Genomic DNA, 24,906 nt, shown 5'->3' on the forward strand with positions numbered 1-24,906 from the left:
GAGAGGGAAGAAACCCGTACGCGTTTCTTGTCGGAGCCAACAAACAAACAAACAAAACAACAACAACAAGCAAAAAAGACATGTCCTCCCCGGGTTGGATCGCAGCTCGCGGCCGGTTCCTCCGCGACGCGTCTCCCGGAGCCCCGCTGCAGGTTTCCCATCCCAGTGCGCGGTGACGAGCGGGTTTTGTGGACGATGCTAGTGCGGCGTTCTAACGGAGGAACGAGGCTCCCGACAGAATAACAACAACACACGGCTGCACGGTGTCGGTGCTTGCGTATTTCTCGGCCGGATGTGCTCTTCTTTGTTTGTGATCTCCCCCCGCGGGGGACTCGGACACTCCGGGTGGAAATAAATGCACCTGCCGCGCCGGCGAGGACCAGAACCGGAGCACATGGAAAGATCCGCTCCCCCGGACCTCGCGTGGTGAAGCGGCATCCTCGAGTTGATTTCTCCTCCTCCGCCATGGAGCTCACACAGTTTCTCATCTAACAATTGTGTATTAAAGATGTTCCCTCGTCTCTGGGCTTCGAACCCGCCCGAGTGTCGGGAGGATGACAGCTGATCGCCCCTCCTCTCCGGGGACTCAAATAAAGACGCGCTCCATCTGAGCTCCGCCGCCCGGAGTCTCAGTTTTCAGCGGGTTTAACAATAGCCGGAGCCGCCGGGGGCTGTGACATTTGGTTGATTGCCACCTCAGCCTTCCCCCTGATCGGCTTACTCGCCCCTCGGTTCCTCGGGCTGCTGCTGCTCCTGCTGCCGCTGGAGCTGGAGCTGGAGCCCGGGTCATATTTCTCCTGAAGGGTCCTTTTTTAATTTCATTTCAGGGAAGGGGGAAGATTCAATCAACTGTGCAGGAGCATCTCTGCAGGAAGTGTCCGATCCCCTCTCCTCCTCCTCCTCCTCTTCCTCCTCTTCCTACTCCACATGGCAACTTTGATTTCTCCTCTCTGACACTTCGCCCCGTGGCTGCTGCTTCCCTGGCCGGGGGATGATCCTTGGAAGTAGCCCGATAAAATAATCAGCGTCGCGGTGTCAGCGGAGGCTTGAGCCACAGGGGATTTGTGTCAGATTATCGCCGGACTGCTATTTTATTCCCCGGGTCACACTCCACTGAATTTAGCGGCTTCTGATCTGCAGCCTTTTCCCTGCTGCTGCTGCTGCCGCCGCCTGGAAACTCCTGCGAGGTGGGTGGGTTGGGGGTGGGGGGAGAAGGACGCCTTTACAACCCTCGTCATTCACGGGGCAAAGGTGGGATAAACGAGTTGCACCCATGAGCGATGATTGCCACCGAGGTGTCAGGACTCACGTCTGAGGACACGCCGGGGAGTTGCTGCTGCCTTCGCGCCGCGTATCAGGGAGGAACGAGCCGCGCGTAAAGTTCCCCGGTTTTTACGCACGCTGCCTGGAATGCTGTCACTGTGACCGAGCGGGGGGGTTGGGAGCCCTGTCGAGAAAAGCCACAAACAAAACACACACTCACATACACTCGCGCGCGCGCACACACACAGACACACAGCAGCGCCGGAGTGACTGCACCTTCCGGACCCGTTTTCGACTCTCCACCGGTCGGCCACCGGAGGATGTTTGAGCCAGGATGCTGCGCTTCCCCGTGAAGAAGATCCGGAAGCAGTTCAAGCTCCTGCTGCTGCTGGTTCTGCTCAGCTCGGCCGTGTGGTTCACCTACCTGCACATCAACCAGGGCAAGACCATCAAACTCCACTTCAACTACGGAAAAGGTAAGAGGAGCCCTTTTGTCTGTTCTACTTTTCTCGCCGTTCCTATCGCCTCAGCCTGATGGATGAGACCTAACAGTCCCCGAGGACATTTAAAAGGACATTTAACAGCCTCCTTTATGAATACTGTAGCGACACCCCAGGAGACAACACCATAAACTAGTGTAACATCACTATAAAGTCACATGGAGCTCCTGCTGGAATATTACAGGAATATTAAAGTGACACCATAAACCCAGATATGGCCATAAACCCACCAGAATAGACATAATAACAGATAAGGCAGAATAAAACACCTTTTAGTCGTCTGTAACTCACGATGAGGTCAGTGCATAAGTTGCCTGAACAGCTGATCCCTTGACTTCCTGCACCCTGCCGGCTCCCTCCTGCGATGGGGGGTGCACAGGACCTGATACGCCACAAGAAGAAGAAGCCTCATAAATTAACAATCGCTTCCTTCTCCTGGTCTAAGAAAAGAACGCTGTGGTGTTTGGGGCCAGGTCGCAGAAAAGAAAAAGAAAAAGCCAAGCCGCAGCCTCTCCACATTAATAATCAAAAGGGCTTCAGAGGTCACGGGCGTGCCAGCCTCCACTTGGACAAATATTAGGGAGGTGCACGGGCAGAGCAGTGGAGGCGGACATCCACCTGCTGCTGAGGGGCTGGAGCTGAGCGCGATGCAGAGAACAAACAAAAAAAAGAAGCAGCTTTTAATGAAAAAGGAAAAACGGATGAAAGGTATCGGATGATGTAAACGCACCATCACCTACTACACATTCAACACGCTGTTGATGGTGTACTCTATCCCTTGCAGCTGTCCGTGTAAAGTGATACCAGTGATTATGATGTCCTTGAAGAGTGTACGCCGTGCACACACACACACACACACACACACACACAGACACACACGCACACACCGTGCACCGACAAGCAGGGTTCACTTCATTGTCTCTGATCTCATCCGTACAGGTTTATTTTCCCAGCAAGGGACTAGATTTAGTTTTCAGGTGATTAGAGACTCGGAGGCTGAAGGCTGTCACTCCGGGCTTGTCGCGTTCAGTAACTGCAGCTTGAGTGAATTTGTGCGTTTTGTGTGTCAGCGTTGGTGGGGGGGTAAAAAAAACAACAACGCACAACAACACAGTGTCCTTGCAGTGAATTAAAGTTTTATGAAGCGTGTAACGTTGTCTCAAGTAAGGATAAATAGAACACGTACATTATAAGCCTCATTTAAGCCAGATTGATTGCATTGCCCTGCATTGTACTGGGGGCCTCATGTTATCCTGGAGCTGATGAAATGACTGACTCACTGAACACCTGCCTTTCTTCAGCCTCTGTGGTTTTTTACCGCCCGCAGAAGTCGCTGCTGACTTTGTGCAACTTCCCACTCGAGCACGGCAAACCCCCTTTTTCCGTTCATCACGAGCCAGATGCCTGGTATCTGTGTGTGCGATACGGGATTGTGTGTCACTCATTTTGAGAGTTCAGCTCGCAGACGTGCCTTCTCTGTGACTCGGCCGCTGTGGTCGTCTGGCGAGGAAGGAAGGAAGGAAGCTGTTCTGCTGTTCTGCGTCTAATTGACTGTCTTCCATTTAGCAGGCATCTGAGCAGGTCAGCTCACTTAACCTCTTATGAATAACACGTCCCCTCTCTCGCCCAAGGGTTTCTAAGTGAGATGTAGCCATTACTGGATATGGGGGGGCTCTATGAAGTGTGTAAATATTCATACCAGGCTGGTTGTGTCTTCGCTCCACACAGGAAATCCTTCATTGATTCTAAGCACCGAGGTGGGGCAGGTAGAAGTAACGTAATTACACTTTTGGACCGAGTCCTCCTTTTTAATTTGAATATGAAATGACAATTTGTCAAATTTCCATTCCTCATGTCCCCAATTTTGGAGGAAATGGGATTTATCGCAGCCAAATCCGCGGATCAGGCTGATTGCTGCTTGCGCTTCATCCGCTAATGTCTTATTGGCATATGACCAGCAGACTTATGAGAAATATAAACATCCTGGCATAAAGGGCCCCGTTGAGGCTGCATCAATTTAATTGTGAATAATGATTTTGAGGAGCGCGTCGGAGACAGAAGTGTTTTCAGACTCTCTCCTGCTCACCTCGGTTTGCTCCTGTGTTAACTGAGGCAGCAGAGACCTGGACCTCAGAGAGCAGGCTCTGTTAAAGGCGTCCTCTGGAGTCCTCCATGGCAAACCAACATTGTATATGTTCAACGTTCCTCCCAAACAAACATTTACTACCTCTGTTGGAACTGCGGTGATCTTTCCCTTTAATTTGGTTCCTTTTCTGGTGCATTACATCCACCAACTGTTGCTGCCCTGTGCCTGCTGGCAGTACTGTGTGTGTGTGTCCTTGTGTGCACTCTGCTAGAGACACAAAAAAACGTGGCACCTCGGTTGTGGAATAGTAATGAAAACTGGAAAATCAGCCAGAGTTTGTGAAAGGACAGCTTTCTCTTTGTCAGGTGTTAATTGCCTCAACCCAGCTTCAAATGGGAATGTTGTGTTTTCTTTATTCTCCTGGCCATGACATTGCTGCACCAGCCTGACAGACACATTATCACTCGGGAGTCTTAATACCACTTTGGTTGGTATGCAACAAAATCAATCTCACACGGGTGTCATCAGCTCAATTTGATTCAGAACTGTCATCATTCACAGCGCTGAGCCAGACACAGCCGTATTGAAATGAGCCATGATTTTCTGCTGCTAAATAATTCAGCGCAAGATGGGCGCCGCGTGATAGAGAGCTGATGGAACGGGGATTCAGTTCATGCACCTTTCTTTTTGGTAGAGAGTGGAAAGGCAGACGGGAGAGAAGCGGATCTAATCTCAGGGCGATGATTGGTGCACACGGGAACAGTATTTGGAGAAGTGATGGATTTTAGAAAGGTGAGGCACGGAGAGGAGATTTCAAACAAAACTAAAAGTTCAAGATACTTCCCGTGGAAATAAGTCATTGAAGAGGCAACTTTAGGAGATAATTTTTCCTCTTAAACCAAAGAACTTTCCTCCTGCATGATTATCTATCATCTTCGCCTCTTGTTTATGAACGAGCAACCAGACAGACATTATTACAGAACCACGAGGAGAGGCAACACTATTTTTTGGGGGGATTGCCCTATTATTTCACGAGGGCATTAAATTATACCTTATAAAAAGCTGAGGTAGGTGTTGTAACTACGATGTCGGAGGGGGGGGGAGCCAAAAAGGTAAAATCTAATAGTTTTCAGATTGCTTTCTGGCCAGACCGGCCTTGTTTAATCAGAATTTCAATGAGGAAGTGTGTTGGCAGGCAGCGCTGCGGCGCATATTTGATGAGTGCCACATTTATGCGGCCACCCAGTTGTACAACAGCCCCCCTGTTTCCCAGCATCAACAGGTCCACTGAGGAGGAGGAGGAGGAGGAGGAGAAAGAGGAGGAGGAGGAGGAGGAGGCTGGCTGCTTCTGCTGCATACAGCCGTCTATTGATCAACTGTGATTACACACATGCATGCACTCAGCCACCCCCGCACAAACACACAAATACAGTTTCTTTGTAAGACAGCGCACAATTCATACACGCATCTCATATCATCACTGCTCTGAGGAGATGAGGAGGAAATCTCAGGGGCTTGGGCAGAATACGTCTGCGTGTTAGCCTGTAGAGACAACAGTGGGGGGGGAGGAGTGTGTGGTGATGGGCCACTGGGATGTGACCGTGTTTGTTTTAGCCAGATTAATGCTTCCACTGGTTTTTAAAAGAAGAATGGATGAGTTGAAAAGCCACCGGGAGGTGAAACCAGACAACCTGTGGATGCAGAGTCGAGGTATCACATTCCCAGGGAACACAGTGGTTTCCAGTTCAGAACCAACTGGAGTGTTCGGCTTGTTGTTGTCTCTTAGCAGCAACACCCTCAGGCTGCCTCGCTGTCATGGTAACCATGCCCTCCGATGTCACTTTCCCTAATTTTAGCTCTCGTGGTTTCTCACGGTCGGTCGGCTTCACCTCGGCCAGAACCGCCCTGGAAGCAGAATTGTAACATACACCACCTTACTGTGTGTGCATGTGTGTGTGTTTGTGTGTGTGTGTAGGAGCGCTCACACACACACACACGCTGCACCTTTCATGTAATCATTTATTCATGCAGAGATTAATCTCGACTGCTACCGTTTTTCAGATTTGTGAATAATGCAGCTGCCTCGGCTCCCGTCCGCATCGTTTTGATTTGTTATTGGAGGAACAGTGAAGGGAAAGCAAACAGCCGACAGGTTCAGTGAGGAGCAGCCTCCTCCCTGTCGTGCTGTACACGTCGGGTGTGTTTCTGACAGAGCTGTATTTAGCTGCTTCCGTAGGAACACCGGGCCCCGGCGTGGGCGCAGCCTGCGAGTCTACCTCAACAAAGTGGTTTGGGTTTTGTTGAACCACAGACAAGTGAAGCCAGCTGGGTGGTGCAAGACTTTTAGAGATCGCTTCCATTTAGAGAAGCAGGGTCTTTAAATCACTGCGCAAGAGAAATATATAACAGACAGAAATTCCAGAAAGGGAGGTGATTTATATTCCTTAGGACCAGTGCTACGCTGACTTGACGTTAATGTTTCTGATGGTTTTTCAGATGGAAGGAATTGCTGCAGGAGCCTGGACGATAAAAACACTTTCTTTCTATCTTTGAGAAATGATTAGATATTAAATAGATCTTTCACACGTTAGTATCGGTGTTAATGATTGATGAAATGACCCAATATACATTTTTATATGTATACTTTTCTGTATTCTGACCTCCGGCAGGGTTATGTTTTCATCTGCATGTCATTTTCTGTCTTTGTCTGATCATTAGCAGGATAACACAAAAGCTACTGGACGGATTAGTCTTAACTGGGTGAAATGGTTTGTTATGGGTCAGGGAAGAACACATACAAGTTAGTTGCGGAGCAGGAAACGGAAACAATAATTTTTTTTACTTTTTTCAACATTTCATTTTTCAAGGAACCAATATGTGAGAGTGTGTGCAAATGGATGCGGATGAATTTAATGCGTTCTCTGCCCGAAAACTCATATCGACCAGGTGCTTAATGAAATTATACCATTTATAATTTTACATGAAACAGCCACTTCATTGAACTGACTGTATCTTTGCTTAGATCAGTTAAAGGGCTGTGTCACAGAGACATAAACACACATGGGGCTGTCAGGAGCTGGGATGGGGTCTATAACCCACTCCACCATGAATCTGCCCCACAGCTTATCTGACCACACCAGTAAATCTCTACCACAGTGCGGTTGAACAATGTCCCCATAACAACTCACACCTCCTCCCATATTACATTGTACATTTCTGTGCGTTTTCATCCTCGTGCTTTTGTGGAAATAGGTACATGTTCTCCGTTGGGGAGATTTAGTATTTTCTGTTTACAATAGGCTCTGAAGCCTCTCGCCCTCGATGTGTTTAGTTCCCACAGCGCGTTTCACAGCAAGCAGATGTTGAAACAGGAACAAGCAGACAAAGGGAGGTTAGGATGGAAGGTGAGCAGAAGCGCTGGAAAAACACAAATCCTGAGTGTGTTAACCTCGGGGTTAATGAAATTTGTGTTGGCCTGCCTAACAAGCCACCATCAAGGTTCCAGCTCTGCCCCATGCAGATGAGAGCTCTGGCCTACTGCCACGGCTTTGCCGCAGGAGATTTGTCCGTGTGTGTCTGTGCGTGTGCGAGTGAAACCGAGATTTTGTGTAAAAGACAGCGAGACGTGTACGTGTGATGTAGTTTTTTTTGTGTGTTGCTGCATGTGTCTGTGAGCGTGCACCTCCTCCGATGTTGCTGCCGTCTGCACTTTAGCCCGGGTGTTTAGCCGAGCAGAAGAGGAAGCAGCTGAATGATGGCACTGTCTGCCCGCTGGCATGCCTGCTGCGAGTGGGGGGCGAGCATTCGGGCGAGGAGGGAGGGAGGGAGGAAGGGAAGGACGGGGGCAGAAGAAGGACACCCTTCTCACGCAACAGGTGGGACCTGCAGCAGGAAGCATCAGACGGGGACGTGGCGGTGACTCATAATAAACCGAGCCCTTCACAGAGCATAATCAGTGTGATCTGTTTGTGTATGGAACTCCTACCTGGATGCAGGAGCTTCTCAGTGGAGAGCCGAACAGGTGCAGGCAGCTTGTACAACAGGAGTGTCTGATAATGCAGCGATCACACTGTTAAACAATGCCATCAAGATTTAATTAACACCAATTTCCTCAGTAGGGTCTCGTAAAAACCCCACACAATTTGGACAATTTACTAGGACACTGCTGGGAGACACATCGGAGAGCTGGTGGTGAATTTTAAGAAAATGAGGAAGAGTCTGAGAGTGTGAGGGGGGGGAAAGAAGAAGAAGGAGCGAGCCAGATAGACAGATGTCACGTGGGAGTATCGGCTGCAGACGATCATGATCCTCGTCATGATGGGATTTGTCACTTTCCCAGTGCTCGGGCTCGGTTCTGCTCTTTCCTCCCACAGAAGGATTTGCTTTCATAGAGCTTCTTCTATACGCTCGCAGCGCCGGGCTGCACCAGCTCGAGGTGTCGTCTTACTGTAAAGTGATCCACTCCTTGCAGGATTTCAATCAATCCTCAAAGAGTGCGCTCCCCGCTGCTCAGAATGAGCTTTCTGTAGTGGCCAGGGTAATGGAAAAGGTCAGCTCTCCTCCAGGCTGTGCCGGCTCTGATCAAAGGATCACAGGAGAGGGACAGACACAGCTCAGAGACAGAAGAGGCAGATGCTTTTTGGAATAACAGGGTTTGTTGGTTGCATTGTAATCAGCTTGGTTTTTTACAGCTCTGTTGAAAAGTCAGTCACAGAAAAGTATAAACTTGCCTGAACTCTGTAGTTTTCACTCATTCCCTTTCAGCTGTTTTCTTTTTATGTGTTGATTCTAACTGTTCATCACTCGCTCATTATTCAGGAATCAGATCTGGATTAATATCCATTGATTAAAGCATTTTGGCCGCGGACCGAGCTTGACATAGCTTTTCCAGCCAATCGGCAACAGTTTGTGTTCATCATGCACAGGAAGGAAAAGGAGAACAAAAAATCTGGCACACGCTAACGGATAGCACCAATTTAAGGATTAGCGTGGAATGGAGAAGGAGCAGTCTCACCTTTCCGTCGCTGCCAGACCATGTGGAGTTCTGAATGGGATTAAAGGAGCAGCAGACGGGCCGGGGGGGGGGGTTAAGGCGAGAGGAGTGAAAGTCTTCTGGCAGTGGTGTGATTTAACTTATACAGCGTTTGTATCATCAAGATAGAAATGTGGCAGAAAGCCAAAGAAGAGAACAACAATTGAAAAAGAAGAGGTTTGAAGAAGCCGGAGTGAAGAGCTATTTTAATAATGGAGAGGTTCTCCAACAATAAAGTCTGCGTAGTCAGATATATGGCACACTGGGATTTGTCTATGGGAGCTATGGGAATCCCCTCTTCTCTCAGTGTCAGGTGCCTCAGACCCCAGTCAGGACCAGTGGACCAAACTTTAATCGGGCCAACCACGGTGGTCTCGGTCCAGATCAAACAAACCAGGACTCGGTTCATTTGTAGTGTGACATTCTTTAAAAAAAAAAAAATGTCCACAAGCAGCTCTCAGGATTTTCATTTCCATTTTGCTAGTAGTAAAACAATATGTGACACAGGAAATAACTTGTTGAGCAGGTTCATTAGTTCCCACAGTTCCAACAGACTTTTTGTCGATGGACTTTAGTGAATACAACACGCCTGTCTACAAACCAATCATTGTCAAGTACAGGCAGACACAGTCCATTCAGGTCATGATAACATAAACATTGATGTAGTACAACATCCTGTAATACGCTCCCTGAAACCAAAACTAACCAGATCAAATGTAGTATAGTTTGTGTTAATATTTGAGGATTTTTTAACATTATAAGGTTTGTATATAAAAAGCTATGTTCCAAGGTTTCATGCCTCAGCTATGAGGGAGCATCCGTTTCCATGCTGAAGCCCATAAGATGCTCTGGATTCCGCTATTGTGTTGTTGTTCCAAGTCTTCCGATATCCACAATATATTGTTTTCAGACACATCCGGCTGCCGTTCAGCTAAAACCTGTCCCTGTGCTTTACCTCCAGAAGTAAATCTAAACGGATGTAAACAGTCAGAATGTGATGGTGGAGGTGATAATGTTCCCCGCTCGCCTGCTGGCGGCTTCCAATGGAGAAACTCTCCTGGCTTTTTATTTTTGTTTGTGTCTCAGTTACGCTGAATGCCCTGCGTTCCCTTCTTGACTTCTCTTCTTTCATCGTTGCGGCTTGTTTTTCATCCCATCTCATGTTTCCCCTGGTTCCATCTCACCTACCGTCCAAGTTGTGTCTCACATCTGTCTCTCTCTGCAGCTTCGTGGAAGCGTGGGCATACGGGGGTGGGGGGGAGGTGGCACAGCAAAGCAAGGACAAGGGTTGCACTTTGTCATTCTTTTGTCATTGCATCTCAAAGGCCTTCTCTCAAGCTTGATTACCATGTGCGTTGCTTTGTGGAGGAGCGTGGCAGCGCTCTCTGAGGGCTGTCACACATTTCTCTTTTTTTTCCCACTGTAGCCAGTCGAGGGGGGAAAGATGTTCAAGAGAAGAAGGAAAGTGTCCTGTTTACTCTGGAGCCGTGTTTGTGCTTCTGTTTGTACAACTGTGTATACTTGCTTTGAGACGTGCCAGTGTGCGCTGAATTTCAACAGTTCTTTAACTTAACTTCTCTATAATTCGCTGTGATTAAATACCCTGCTTTAATATTCACTGTACCATCCTGAAAGTTCTTGTTTATCCCTCTGGTCTCTCAATCACACAGAGCTGATAGAAAACCACGACTGTGGATGTTTTGATTTTCTTTACTGACAAACACTTTGTTTTTAATAGCTTTGTTGTTATTTGTGACCACTGCTGCGGGGGAATAGTTTCAGGCAAAAGGAAGGTTATGAAACCGGCTGTCAGGAAAGTTTGACTGTTTTAAAGTTAACACAAATGGTGATCGAAGGTACTATCTAACTAAACACACACTGTTCCCAAATCACAAAGTTTTTCCTCCCACATCACTGTGGATCGTTTTGAAATTTCACTCAAAACTGACTCTTAACTGCCCAAACTCCATTTTCTCTACCGTGGCTCAACATCTCAGAAAAGGCCGAGTCTCTCACCTCAGATCCAACCTCTACATGTCACGTGACTGGGTTCAGGTCAGCTCATCAAATCGCAGATGAGAAAATCACTCTTATTTAAGTACAGTAAATCATGCAGGGCTTTATGTCTAACATGGCTCTAGCCAAGGCCTCTGCAATAAATTCCTCCCTCCTGGGCAAAAAGTCACACTGAGCTGAGAACCATCTTGATAGGCTATCGCATCGGAATCGCCCAGAACTCAAGTGGCCTTTCTTCCACTTGAGGTGCGGGTGTAGGCCCACGCAGTTCCTGGAAATGTTGACTTTATCTTTGTTTTATGCTTCTTGAGTGCTCAGCTGTTCACCGGTAAGACAACGGATTACTTTTCTGAGAACAGCGATAAGGTGGAACTGTTTGTTGCAATGGTTTGCATTCACCACTGGTGGTCGGATCGGGTCTGATAATCGGAAGGCATACGTGTTTGTCTGAGTCATAATTTCCACCAGTCTCAATTTCTGCACGACGCAGCTCTAGAGTTTTTGAAGTAAACCCGGCTCCAGTAGCGCCTCCAGTGTTCCCAGTTTTAGGAGCCTGAAAACCAGAGACTTGTGTGAACTGCAGGAGTAAACAGTGCAACGTGTTTTCAAACTAACATGCCGTTGTGTGAATGTAACCTCTCTGTCTCAAATTCTTTGTTTCGTGTGTTCCACCTTCCTCTCAACCACGTATACATTTCCGTACACCAAGCTCACTGCTTTGGCAATGGAGTTTCCTATTTATGCCAAGTTTTGATCATCGCTTTCTCTCAGGCTATTTCCGCAGCTTCTGCCATCTAGTTTGAGACGTGTGTTTCAGGAAACCGCTCTGTTTTAATGCGATTTCTGCTGAAAGTGCACCCGGCGACATTGTGTCATTTCAGCAGTAACTGTCTTGCTCGAAAAGGTATGAGACGGCACTCTCTCTCTGCGCCACGTAGCCATCTGAGAGGACATCCTGAAAAACCTGCATTGACTAATATCACCGCACATTGTCACCTCTTACTCAACCCTCTTATATGCCACTTCCTTCCTGTTTGGTAATATCTTCCAATGCGTCTCGGCCTAATGCAAGCTTTACATCTGGCTGCACTCGACATGGAGATCCACCTTCCTCGGCAAAGCAAGAAGATTCTGCTCTGTTATCAATCTGTCAGTCAGGCTGCCCCCCCCCCCCCCCGCTGCTGGAAATGACGGCACAGTCCGACGACATGTTGCCAGGCACCGTGACGTCCATCCCGATACCAGACATTATGTATTCAAGCTTAAAGACGGGGGCTCTTTATATAGCATTACCTAATTTGCCTGTATGTCTCTGTGAATATCACAGAACACAACAGAGGGCAGGTTCGATTTCAAAGAGCAAAGATGAGAGGATTGTATTTTCCTCGTCATTTCTCGGTGTCTGTACGAAAGTCTGTCTTTGTTGAATCCAAGTCAATTATCTATTATGGGTAAAGTAGGTAAATTATGAGTAATTGCTGTTTTTGTTGCTGCCGTGGTAGTTCGCCTGTCATGTGTGGAGTCATTGTTTGGCTTGTACACCTCTGCCTGTGTTCTCCTCAGCTTAAGTGGCTTTGCTCTCATATTCCATCTTCTCCACTCTGCTTCCTGTTATTGTTTTTTTTTTTTTTTTTTTTTTTCAATAAATTGATTTGGAGGGTATTCAGTCATATGCTGCCATCTTGAACACTCATTGAAAGAGCGGAAATTTTATATTTTCATATTGCAGAGGGAGGATAGGACGGTTGGCAACGAGCCAATGGGTATAACATCGTGGTCCAGCAATTTTTATGACCACGTCATTGTGTACCAGAGTACAGGGGAATGAGAAGAACAGCCAAACCCTTGTATATATTGAGTCCTGAATAAAAAAGCAAGATTTCTAATGTGCTGCATTTAAAGTGGGTTTGACATTTTATATAGATTTGTTTACTCGTAGAGCATGCACACACATTTACACCCGTATGTAAATAAAAATAAGACCAAGATAGAGATATATTGCTCAGACTGACTTCAAGTTCAAGTCTGATCGTGTTGTGTATGAAAAATAATGCAGTTGGCTCAGTACAACAAAAGGCTCGTTTGCCGGCTCCCCTCCGTTCAAAAGATAAAACATGCGCATAAAAAGTTAAGTGCAGCATTACATGCACATTAAACGGAAAGTAAAACCAACACGATCCAAATTACTCCACGAAGAAGGGCATTAAAAGCACAATAAAAAGAACAACAAACAACTACACAGCATAGAGACATTTATGTACTGTGATTACAGAGGTTAAGAGTAGATGATGTAAACCTGTATAAAGTCATCCTGGAATATGGCTTACGCAATGGGATACATCATTAAAATCTAAAAAATAACATTTCCAATATATGCATGTACTCGTTGAAACACAACGCAAATCACAATGATCACAGCTCAACAAGACACACTAAGCCCAATGCACCAAAAGACCAACACACACGCACAATAAAAGACCAACACACACAATAAAACAAACTGGTTCAATCTCGAGACTTGCTACATATTTGCAGTGCAATGGTGGTTTGGCAGATTTCCGGTAAATCAAAAAAGATCCAGCCAATAATGACAGAAAAGCTAAAGCATCCCACTTTAAGTCTGTTAAGTGCAAACCCTCCAGGAGCTTACCTCCAAATAATAAGAATCCTCTCCAGATATGATTTCCTAATCCTCTGGATGGATTTGTTCCAGATGAAACAGGAGATGCTTTTTTGTGCAGGTCTCTTTAGAAAAAGATATTGTCATGAAAACAGATATTATTTGAAAGAAAAACAAAAGCTTTGGATTGTTAATCGTGAAAGTTTATTCTACCTTCTAAAGAAAAACGACACAACACTGGTTTCAGGTTTTATTTGAAGCTATCATGAGCTTTTTAAAATGCAAACCCGAGTAAACTGTGCTCTTTGAGAGATTAAAGTTAGAACATGATAGTTTTCCAAAGCCCGTTTCCGAGAGCGTCAGGTTGAGAAAAGTCATCTTGAGAAAGATACAGAATTAAATCATCTGCATGGAAAGACAATTTGTGGGTTCTACTGTTTCCTTTCAAATATGCCTCACCACTTATTACTCAATAGATATGTAAAAAAAAGTGGAGACCAGGGACATGTCTGTCTACTTCGGTAGAGAGCAGAATTATTAGAGACAATCAGGTTCGTTCTGCTACGAGCCTTCGGTGAGGCATAAAGGATCTGATTCCAAAACGCTGGGCCAAAGCCGACTCTATCTGAAGCTGTTATCAAATACTTATATTCAGTCAAATACTTTGTGTGCCAAGAGAGATAATCACCTCTGGATACAATGATCCACTGGGCCCAATGAAAAGGTTAAATAATTTCAACAAAGTTGTTTCCCTCGAGATTAATTCTGAGTGATCCGGGATGAATTATAAATCTATAGTATCTTATTTTAACGTGAGAGCAAACTTACAGGTCTATGTGATTTGTATGTACAGGAGAAAAATTATTGCTTCTGTCATGATCTCTGGTCATAACTACTTCTCAAATGTGTCTGTCAGCACTTCATCGAGGATATGGGCCCATTTCTGAGAAGCAATTGTAGGAAATTCGTTGAGGAAACCGATCAGCTTCTTAACTCTAGACGTCATGTTTTCTGATTGTATTGTCTATGGTGCTCGAGGTTTCACATACTGTACTTACAGTGAGACCAGCCCACACCCAGAATGAGATGTTAACATTGTGACAGCATTGATCATGAGCTGTTTAATAGCAAAAATGTCAAAGAAGTAAGACATATGGTGATGTTGATAATCAGTTTTACTCTCCATGTGTTTTCCTTTATATAATATCTCTCTGCATTTGGCAGCAAAGCATGAATAAGTGCTTTTGTGTTCCTCCGACCACACAGTGAGCGGCATTCAGAGGAATTGTGAAAGTGCGCCCATGCAACACATATTATGATTTTTAAGAGCCAAAGTAATTACCCATTATATCAACTGTTAATTGCCGCTGCCAAGTAAGTTGTAGCAGGTCATCACAAAAGCACAACTAAACCATTTATTACGTTCTTTTCTTTGGTCAGAAGTTTTCCTGACTGCTCCAACATGGTCAACACCTCTAAACCAGTCGGTATCGTCGACAGCTGCACTGAAAGCACCAAACCCCCCCATGGGGATTTTTACTTTTTTCCAAAATGGATGAAAACCAAGGATCAGATTTAACTGATTTCAGAAATAGGCCTTTCCTACATTATTTCACACCATGATCATTGCACCATTTATAAAACAGCAAAGCTTGTTGTGGTTACTCTACAATTCCTTTGAACGACAACCGTCTGACAATCCAACAGCATTTGTCCGATTACCAAACTTCCTGTTGGGGTTGGACGTCGGCAGCTCTGTGACCGACAGTCAGCTGACTGCAGCGAGATGTCTCCTCCCTCATTCCTGTCCCATAATCCATTTATCTGACGGTTAACATTTTTCAGACTTCAATCTTTTCCGAGCTCATCCTCTGTGACAGATGTAATTCTTGGCTGTTGGGCAGATCTTTTTTGATGTTGCTTTGGTCGTGCAGTGAAGACGTAGGAAGTGTTAACTGGTTTTCACTCTTCGTTAATGTATTTCCTCTGCGGCTGTGGGACAAGTTACACCGGCCGAGAGAAACTCCTGCTGTATAATCAGGACTAACAAACACTTTAAAGGGACAAAACGACCCATAATGCAACATTCTGTAAAGGAACATAGTTACACTGGTGCTCATTCCGATTGAAAAAGAATATCTGATAACAGGCATTTGTTCAGTCCTGAAATCCACATTTTAAAAACACTTAAAATGTCATATTTTGTTAGGGTTCAGTATTGTTTTTCTTTGCAGAGCAGTAGAGAACTTTCATTCTAACTGTCTGGATGAACCTGCATGAAGAGCTGAGGCAAAACAAAGCTGAACAGGTTGGACAACGTTCCCTTGTGAAGTGCATCCAACCAAATAAATCCACAAGCTTGCTTTTTTATGTCTCCGTGGCTTTTAAAACCCTTTGCACGTTGCATGAACAAATACACAGAGCAAACAACAGGACCACAAACTGTTGTGTGTGTGTGTGTGTGCATGTAAAGAGGACACGGCAGATTGCCAGAGCTGCAGACAGCAATCTTCTCAACTGTCCTCTACCTGTGGCTAACTGTAAAATTAACTGAATGCTCCCTAACAAACCAGTGTGGACATTAACGACCCTGTGAAACCTTTTTACCAACTTATCAGGCATAAACAAAGCGACCCCTGCATCCGTCCACGTCCCTTCCAGCTCTCTGAGGTCTCTCCACTCCGCTCGGGGCGGCACTGGCTGCCTGTTGGACCCTCCATAAAGTTTTATAATGTTTTTTTACTGGCCCTGTCAGTCCCTTTACCTCGTACTAGTGGCCCCATCACAGTGCCTGGGAGTGGATGTTCCGTCCATTAAAAACAGCCTCAATAGCCCTGACAGTCTCTTGTCCTCAGTCCCAAACAATCCCAGTCAAATCTCAGTCTTGCGGTGAAAGAGGGAAAGATTGCTCTTCTCCTTCACCTGGTTTAAAGCCTTGAATTAGTCCTGTGCCAGACTTTCTTCTCCTTTCCTTTCTCCTGTGCACAAATTAACGACATTTGACTTTCTCCAATCTTTGTTTAAGCCGCAGACAGAGTTGCTGCTCAGGCGTCTGAGTGGAGATACTCACGAAGTTGGGAAAGTTTATTGGATAAGATTAATTTACTCTACTTCCAATCATTGTTTGTGCTCTAGATAAATAAAAAAATCCTCCGATCAACAGAGAGCACTTGTTGTTAAGCCGGAGTTCTGCCCTCGCGAATAGAGACTTCCCAGCCTGAAATGGATCTGTTGATTACCCCGACCTGATTGAGACACGGCCATTCATTGTGCAGGTGATTGCCTGGGTTTAGTTAATAGAATTTCAAATAGAGTTTTTGTCATTTTCACTCGAGCTGTGTTTAGCCGACTGTCAGTGCCTTGCTCACTGTCTTTGCCCTCCTCGTGTTGATGGACACGTGCACTGCAGAAGTTCTCGTGTTGCCCGAGTTGAGCTTGGTGCATTGTGATGCTGCGTTTATGTGGGAGAGAGGAGGAAAGGGAAGTTGTGTTGCATGTGGTGGTGGGTTTGACGCATTGGGATTAAATGCAATGAGCAGAAGAGAAAACTCAGATTGATGTTAAATCCTTTTCTCTTTTTGACTCCTTTACTATTATCTGCAAAGATTGACTCTTCATTGAGAAACTTCTGGCTAAATTCGATTGGATTAAACAACGTGAAACCAGGCAATATATATTTTTGATTTCCATTTTCATGACCTAATACATCAGGGCCAGTCTTTGCTCATATGCAGTAGTATTTGATTTTTACAGATTCTGATCTCTTGTTACTGCCACACCAGACGTATGTGGGACGTATAATAATTACATAAACATTACCTTGCAAATGTAGTTACAAGATCCAGTGTGATTTTCATTATGTATGTTCTGCTAAGGTTTAGACATCTTCAGATACTGATGGCAGCATGAGAAAAGCCTCTGATTTGGCTGAAAATGACAGGATGGACATTGTGATAATGCAAATCTCCTTACTAATGTGATATCGTGTCTTCAGAGTATATTAGGTTCACCTGAATGTAACTTTTCTGGGAAATCATTTACTCTCCACCGGTCCCCAAACAGCAGTTTTGCTCTACTGCCACTGGCAAGTACTGTTTTTTAGAGCGGGGATGACCAAATTATTTCCGGTAGAGTAACGTTTATGCCAACGTGCACGGTATGCAAGAGATCCAGATTCGAGAGGATATGTGTTGCCAAGTAAAACACAATTTCATGAAGCATTTGAAGAGCCATCACACAAAAGGGCATGCAGAGTTCAGCTAGGAAAAAAGAAACAAGCTGCAGCAGCAAAATATGGAAACTGCCTTCAAACAACAGGAATGATTCAAGATAGACGACCTGAATCTGACAACTAGTTGGGTTCATTGTTTTTATTTCGTTAAAACGAACATGAACCAGATCGGTACTCTGTATCGGCCAATATGCAAAATTCAGGCAGCTGGCGGACTGTTATCGGAAAGCCTCTCTACTCAGGTCCCAGACGTCAGCTGAACTTCACCCTGGAGCTTCTGCAAATCTCACCCAGCTGCAGCTCTGTATGCTCTGCCAGGTTTTCTCCCGTACCCTCCATCCAATGTTTGATCCCTGTGTTGCTATACCCTCGCTGATCGGCTCCAAATATTCTAGTCTGTTAAGGTTATAATTAATAAACAGCTGCCCGCCACTAGCCTGGCCACGGGAGTGTGGTTCTGGCCTTTTCTACGGGTGATGTACTTTCAGCGCTTCCATGTGCCAAGGAGGGCAGCTCGCTCTGTCACTCTCACCCCCCCCCCCCCTCAACACCTCTAGCTGTCTGAGCTCCAGTGAGAATAGCGTCTGGGTGTGATGTGTCCGTAGAAGGTAGCACCTGTACTCTGCCGCAAGCTGCTGGGCCCCAGGTTGGATATTACCCCTGCCGGTACCAACACTTTGCATGCACAGACACACACAGACACACACACACACACACACACACACACACACACACACACACACACGCACACACGCGCCCTCCGCTCATTCAAGCACTCTCTGCTCATTCATATTCTACAAGGGAGTCCTATTTTGCAGCCTAGATGCTATTCCTTCCGGGGTTGCGAGAGCCTGCACCTGTGGGGTACACACAACAGCAACACACACACACACACACATACACAAACACTCACATGCACATTTGTGGACTGAACTTGCCTGCATGCCTAATATTTAATCTGGAGAGAACCTGAGGCTGGAAGCATTCAGGTTTGCCCCCTGAGTTCCAGCTGTGAGGAAAATACTGTTGGTGCAGGAGATGCAAGAAAAGGAGAAACATCAAACTGGGACTTTATTCCCTTTCACAAAGAATAGAACAAAATTCTTACATCACTGTAAATATTTTGGGAAACAGTTCGTGACAACATCAGTGCAGCAAACCTGGAATCTGCTGAACACTCAAGAGAGGTTGTGTTGGGACACAGTTTGCTGAAATCCGGTGGGCTGTCATACAGACGAGCCCTGTGTGCTCTTCTATAGGTGCATTGTGTGACTGTGTGTATGTGCGTGTGTGTGTAGGTGTGAGTGATTATCTGTGGCCAAGCTATTATATACTGCAAATGACAGTGAAACCACCTGAAGCGTGCATCAGCTTTCCACCGCTGCATTTTTCCTGTCAGCAGGTTGACTCACACACCTACATGTGAGTCAGCTGAGTTTGACACCACATCCCTGTGGACAGACACACACATACACGCACACACACACACACACACACACACACACACACACACACACACACACACACACACACACACACACACACACACACACACACACACACACACACACACACACACACACACACACAAAGACACAAAGACTGCTTTAACACCCACACGTAGCAGGAGCAGCTCAGAAGATAAATAAAGTGGACACTACTTCAGAAGTCGAGCTAAAAATGGAAATTATTGCTTCACTCCCCTGTTCCTCTGTTTGTGTTGTTTTTCACTCGACTGAGCTTCTCCTGGTTTCTGGTCTCATGACTTTGTCCTCCTGATGATTTCAGAAGATTATCTGGTGCATGTCTGAAAGAACCTTAACGCAATACCCAGACTTTTTTTAGGAAGCTGAAATTACTTTGTTAGGTAACAAGAAAAATGTGAAGATTTAATTAAATTATTCAATTATTGAATTAAATAATAATCAGGCACCTGCTGGTGGAAGTCCAATATGAATTCCACCCCAGAGACGGATGAATAGACAGCTGGAATGATTAAAGACTTAATAAGTCTTTTTTGACAACCAGCAACAACCTCTGCTTGTTTTTCCTTCTATAGCAGCGCCACAGAAAGAACAGCAGAGAGGCAGATGCCCCCCCCGCTGCTCTGTTTGAGGAAATGTGTCTCTCTGAGCCCGGGAGCTACGAGACCAAACTAGAATACAGAGCAGCGAGTCAATCATCAGGGTGAAACGTTCACTTCAGTCCAACTTGTAAACTTGCAGAATTCACTTATAAAGGAAACATTTGTGAGGTCCGTGGCCCTGCAGGAGTCGTTCGGGGGGGTTTTCCATCAGCCATGCCTCGCCTTCTGTTACCTCCAGGTAGTCAATGCCCTCATTCCCCCCCCAGAATCACCTTTTTTCCAACACCCTGTGGAGAATAGGGTTATGTGCTGAGCAGCAGAAGTGTTGTGGGAGTTGATGGACTACGGAAAAAACATCGTCCATACCAGGGGAGAGAGAGAGAGGGGAGAGTAAAGCAAAAAGCACAAGGACTGAATTCCTTGTATAGGCAGAACCAGGAGTAAGAGTTTCACACAGTCTCTTTTCCACTCAAAGCGTTTTATAGCTGATAAATGTCTGGACCGAGATCTGCCTGTGACCGATTGACAATCAGAGATTAAAGCCTATTTAAACTGCCGCTCTCCCCTGAGTCTCCAGCAGCTGCGGGAGGACTGAGACGTCTCTGCATGTCTCGCACCGTGTCCCCCTGTTGAAGACAAAGACTCTGGAGTGACAGTGAGTCCTCGGCCTCAAGGTAATAGTTCACCCCGTGGAGGACGCGAAGCAATAATCTGGATCTTAATCGAAGTCGACTGTCAAACTGTCCCAGACCCCTGGAGAATTTCCACTTATCGCTTCTTTTGTTAAATCTAACTTTTATTATCCTGGTGAAACAAACCACTCAAGTGCGTTTTCCCTGCGGACAAAAGAAAACACGATTAGGGAAATAGAAAGTTCTTGTTTTATTGGAACTGTCTTGGAGAAAAGTTTTAGTTACTTCTTCTCTTCAATGTCTTCTGGTGTGATTTTCTCGTCTCGCTGTAGAGACTGACCTGAGATCTCTGGAGAGAGAGAGCAGGGGAGTATACGTTCAGAAAAACAAAACAAGGCTCCGAGGTAAATCCCCAGTTGGTGTTGTTTTGACAGTCGAGGCTTAAAAAACATTATCGGGTTCATTCACCTCAGAATTTTCACATTAAGACTTAAAAAATAGCAGCAAAAGAGTCAAAATTTGACTTTTAACATATCCTCCATCGGGTCAACACACTCAAACTCTTTAAAAACATTCACCATCATCTCTTTCTCCGATCGTGCTCACCTCCCGTCTCTTTCACCCAACCCCCCCGTGGCACCGTTATTTAAAACATTTCTCTCCCGGCATTCCCCCCCGCGGCGTTTCCCTCTTTAAATATCTCCGATCCACTAATTCAGAGTGAGGCTGATGGGGGTGTCAGGGCGGCTTCGGGGCAAGATGCTCTGCAGACGCACACACAGATGCAGTCAGGCGGCTGGCTCACATTTCTCTCACGGCCATCTGGGAGTTCAGACGTGCGGATGCGTTTGTGGCCGACTCATTAGAATCAAGCAGTTGGACGGCTGTGTGCGCACATGGGCACGAGTGTTGTGTCGTTTCTGGAGTCACGAGAAGTGTTTTTTTAATGAGTGTCACTTTATTTTTTTGCGTGCCTGTCTTAAAAAGGCACACACAACATCAGTGACGACTTCAGTAAGGAATATTGAATAGTGCGACTTTTTTTGATTTGTAGCAAATCAAATATTTGAAAAAGGGGAAAGATAAAAGACTGTGATTTATTAAGAGTGACGGAACTACGCATCCCATAATCCATTGCGAGCCTACAAGCTGGTCCTCTCTACCTCTACTCTCCAGCACATCACCTGACTTTTCACCCTTTGGACTCTTTTCCTCATCTCAAATATATGCATCATGTTAGAAAGTGAAGTCATGGTTGCTCTGTGGTAAATGTAATATAACGCTGATACATTCAAACTTTTGAGGATTTTAATGATTGTGGTGAACATTTCCATGGTAACAGCCAGCTCCACCAATCAGATGCCGCTATTGCACCAGCGTGAAGTTCCTCTCCTTAACATCGTGGAGAAAAAAAACATGTTTTTCTCAAACAGCAGGTGATATCATCTGTACTTGTGGCTTCTACAGGAGAGAATCACATTTTATTTTATTGTAACAACATATTGTGGCTGATAATTAAAGTCTCTATTCAGAAAATGAACGGTATTTTTAGTTTTTCAGAACTCGGTTTGACACCGATTTGCATTCCTTTACTGGTCCCCCCCACTATTTGCCAATTTTCTGTTCTGTCAATACAGGATTCTAAATGCCCATAAATATTTTGAATAGATTATATATATATTTATGTATGAATACATACTAGATGTCTGTTGTAGCCTCTTTTCTTCAAGCCCTGCTGCACAGTTAGTTGTGCAAAATCAATTTCTCTCTCCCCCCCCAAACAAGTCGCAGGCTTATCATATTTCGCCGGCGTGTCGATTCACAAGTTGTCCCACTTTAGGTCTCTAAAATAATATTTTCTCTCCCCTCTCGATATTCTCTGGTGCATCTGACAGACAATATGGGGCTCAGTGAATTCCTGAACTCATAATCCAATTTCATAATTCACAATTCCCCTCTCCTGCCCGCTCGCCAAGCCGAGAGCAGCAGCAGCAGCCGCAGCAGCCGCAGCACAGAGGGAGATGTGTGCCGACGTGCCGACTGTCAGCGAGCACCGGCACAAGGGTTGGAGGTTTTGTTCGGCTGGCTGCTCTGACTGCAGAATAGAGAGAATGCCTGAAAGAACTTTATTTCTTCAGGTGACAATTGCCGGTTCCTTATCTGAGCTTCTTGGAGTTCTGACGAAAACCGGCTCAGCTCTTCAACCCCTCGGTGGGTGAAAAGGTTTTTCAACTAGTGGCAGAGGCAGGTTTCTTAATTCCGGCTCCTGGCAGACAGGATTACATGAGGGTTTTGTTTACACTATTACTTCCATTTAATTACTTCTAACGGTCAGCCTGGTGCTCACTGGAATCCCAGTCCAACAACATATTTGTTTGTGGTTGACTTTACCTCATAGTTCCTGTTGTTTGTCTCTTTCTCACGGCCATATTAACTCCCCCCCCCCCCCCCCCCCCCCCCCCCCCCCATCGACCCGTCCTCTCCGAAGCTTTACGAGGCCCCGGCTCCTTCCTCTGGCTCTGAACTTGTGTGTCTCGTCATTCATTCATTCATGGGTACACAAGCGTGATATTGAATCGCACAAAGAGAGAGAGCTCTGATTTCCCCGCTGGGTTTGCCCTCCGTGGCCCCTCGCCCGTCAACCCCCCCCCATCGGATGGCACGGAGACGCATCATGGCCAGAAGATGGAAACTCAGATGATGTTACTGAGGACCAGGGGAAGCACCATCAGACAGCGACACTGCTCCTGTAGCCATCTCATCACCCATGATTATTTTGTTTTCAGCCCAAATATAATGAGATAAAAGCCCGATTAGAATTTGCTTAAATAAATGTATGAATAAAAGGTCATTGAAGGAAAAGCTGTGAAAACCTGAAAGTGAAAAACACTAATGACCAATTTCTTTCCTGATGTTGGACTTAATATATAAATATTGCCACATTGCTGCCATTCTTACTAAATGTGGCTAAAGCTTTACTACCTGGAATCACTTTTTATCTGCTGCTCTTAAAAACTGCTTGCCATTTGCAGTGAGGCACAGCTGCTGTTTTGTAGCGGAGGAGAAGTGTTTTCATGGAAAAAGAAAATTGCAGTTTTATCTGGTTGATGCCAGACCTGACATTTCCTGCCGGTATCTGCATCGGAACATCTCTGCTGGTCCCCACACTTAGATGACAGATAGAAGATCCACCCGGGCTCTCCTGCACTCACACGCTGGGATGGCAGAGTATCATTCCTATTTTAATGATTTCTCAGATTTTTTACTCTGCATGAACACAGAAATAATGCATTTATTGCTTCGCTGGCTCAAGGCTGGATCACTCCCAAGAATGAAATCCAAACCCACTAATGCTCCGCGGCTACAGGATGAAACTCTGTCTCTGGAGCAGCGTCTGCCTTTCTGCACGCTGCGTGATGAGAGGACCACCGCTGTGTGCTTCCGCTGCTGTTTTGCCGGCTTGATTAGAAACCCCCTTCGTGAGAGGAAGGTGCTACTGTTACTGTTCCTGGGTCGTACTTCACGTATTCAGTCAAGGAATCAATGGAGACTCGCTTCTGCACGTGGCCCTTCTCCTCTCTCTTCTCCTTTCTCAGTTTTCTGCGGAGGTGGTTTGCAAATCCATCACTCTGAACTCAGAGGAGCCGCGATTCCGATGGGAGCTGGGTGTTTAATGAGATCCGGCCCACCAGAGGCGACCTCGGGCCGATCCCACTGATGCAGAGGAGTGTGTGATCTTTAAGAAGTCGATCTCCCTGATATCATTTCTTTAGGCAAACGCACCAATTGACCCTCGAGTGCATTAACTCCAAAAAATGCTGAGATGCAAAGACTCGTAGCGACATAACAGTTTGTTGAGCTGCTGCCAGTTTAGTGTTGTGTAGGTGAGCGGCCCGTGCCAAGCCAATTACTTAACCCTGACCCAGGGTGGCAGGGAGTCAGACAGGGTCTGGACTTACAGTGGACGTGTGTAATCCTGAATTCCCATGAAGCAGCGGTCCAGCTCGAACGTGGGAGCTGGTGATGCCCTTGAAGCTGGTGCTGCAGACGCTGGGACAACTTTTAAAACTGCTGGGACTCTAAACACACACACACACACACACACACACACACACACACACACACACACACACACACACAGGGAATGTAACTCTGATAATGATTACCAATGTGCCTGGGTCTGAAGTGGACTTGAGGCCCCAGGGGCGTGATTCTCTCTCCTTTACTCTCAACCCTTATCACACACACACTGCTTCGGAAACTTATTGTTAGAGCAGGGCTGATATCAGCTCTTTCTACTCTGCCTAGAGGAGCGGGGGGGGAGAGATAGAGAGAGAGATGACCCAGAACCATCTCTTCTCATTCTCATTTTGTAAACCAGGCTGTCCAACCTAATGTGGATGAACTTGAAGTCACGTAGGTGTTCCAGTGCTCCGTCCA

At 45.9% G+C, this 24,906-nt stretch overlaps 1 protein-coding gene across 1 annotated transcript in view; it reads left to right on the forward strand.

The window, feature by feature from the left end:
- The first annotated feature begins 4 nt into the window (after positions 1-4).
- b4galnt4a (beta-1,4-N-acetyl-galactosaminyl transferase 4a) overlaps positions 5-24,906 on the forward strand; it is a 127,580-nt gene continuing 102,678 nt past the window's right edge. Inside the window, exon 1 of the mRNA XM_053426401.1 lies at positions 5-1,739. Coding sequence (XP_053282376.1) covers positions 1,598-1,739 — 142 coding nt within the window. The 5' untranslated portion in view covers positions 5-1,597. The remainder of the gene's footprint in view (positions 1,740-24,906) is intronic.

Source organism: Pleuronectes platessa, chromosome 7 (assembly GCF_947347685.1).
Source record: "Pleuronectes platessa chromosome 7, fPlePla1.1, whole genome shotgun sequence".
NCBI classification, from domain to species: Eukaryota; Metazoa; Chordata; class Actinopteri; order Pleuronectiformes; family Pleuronectidae; genus Pleuronectes; species Pleuronectes platessa.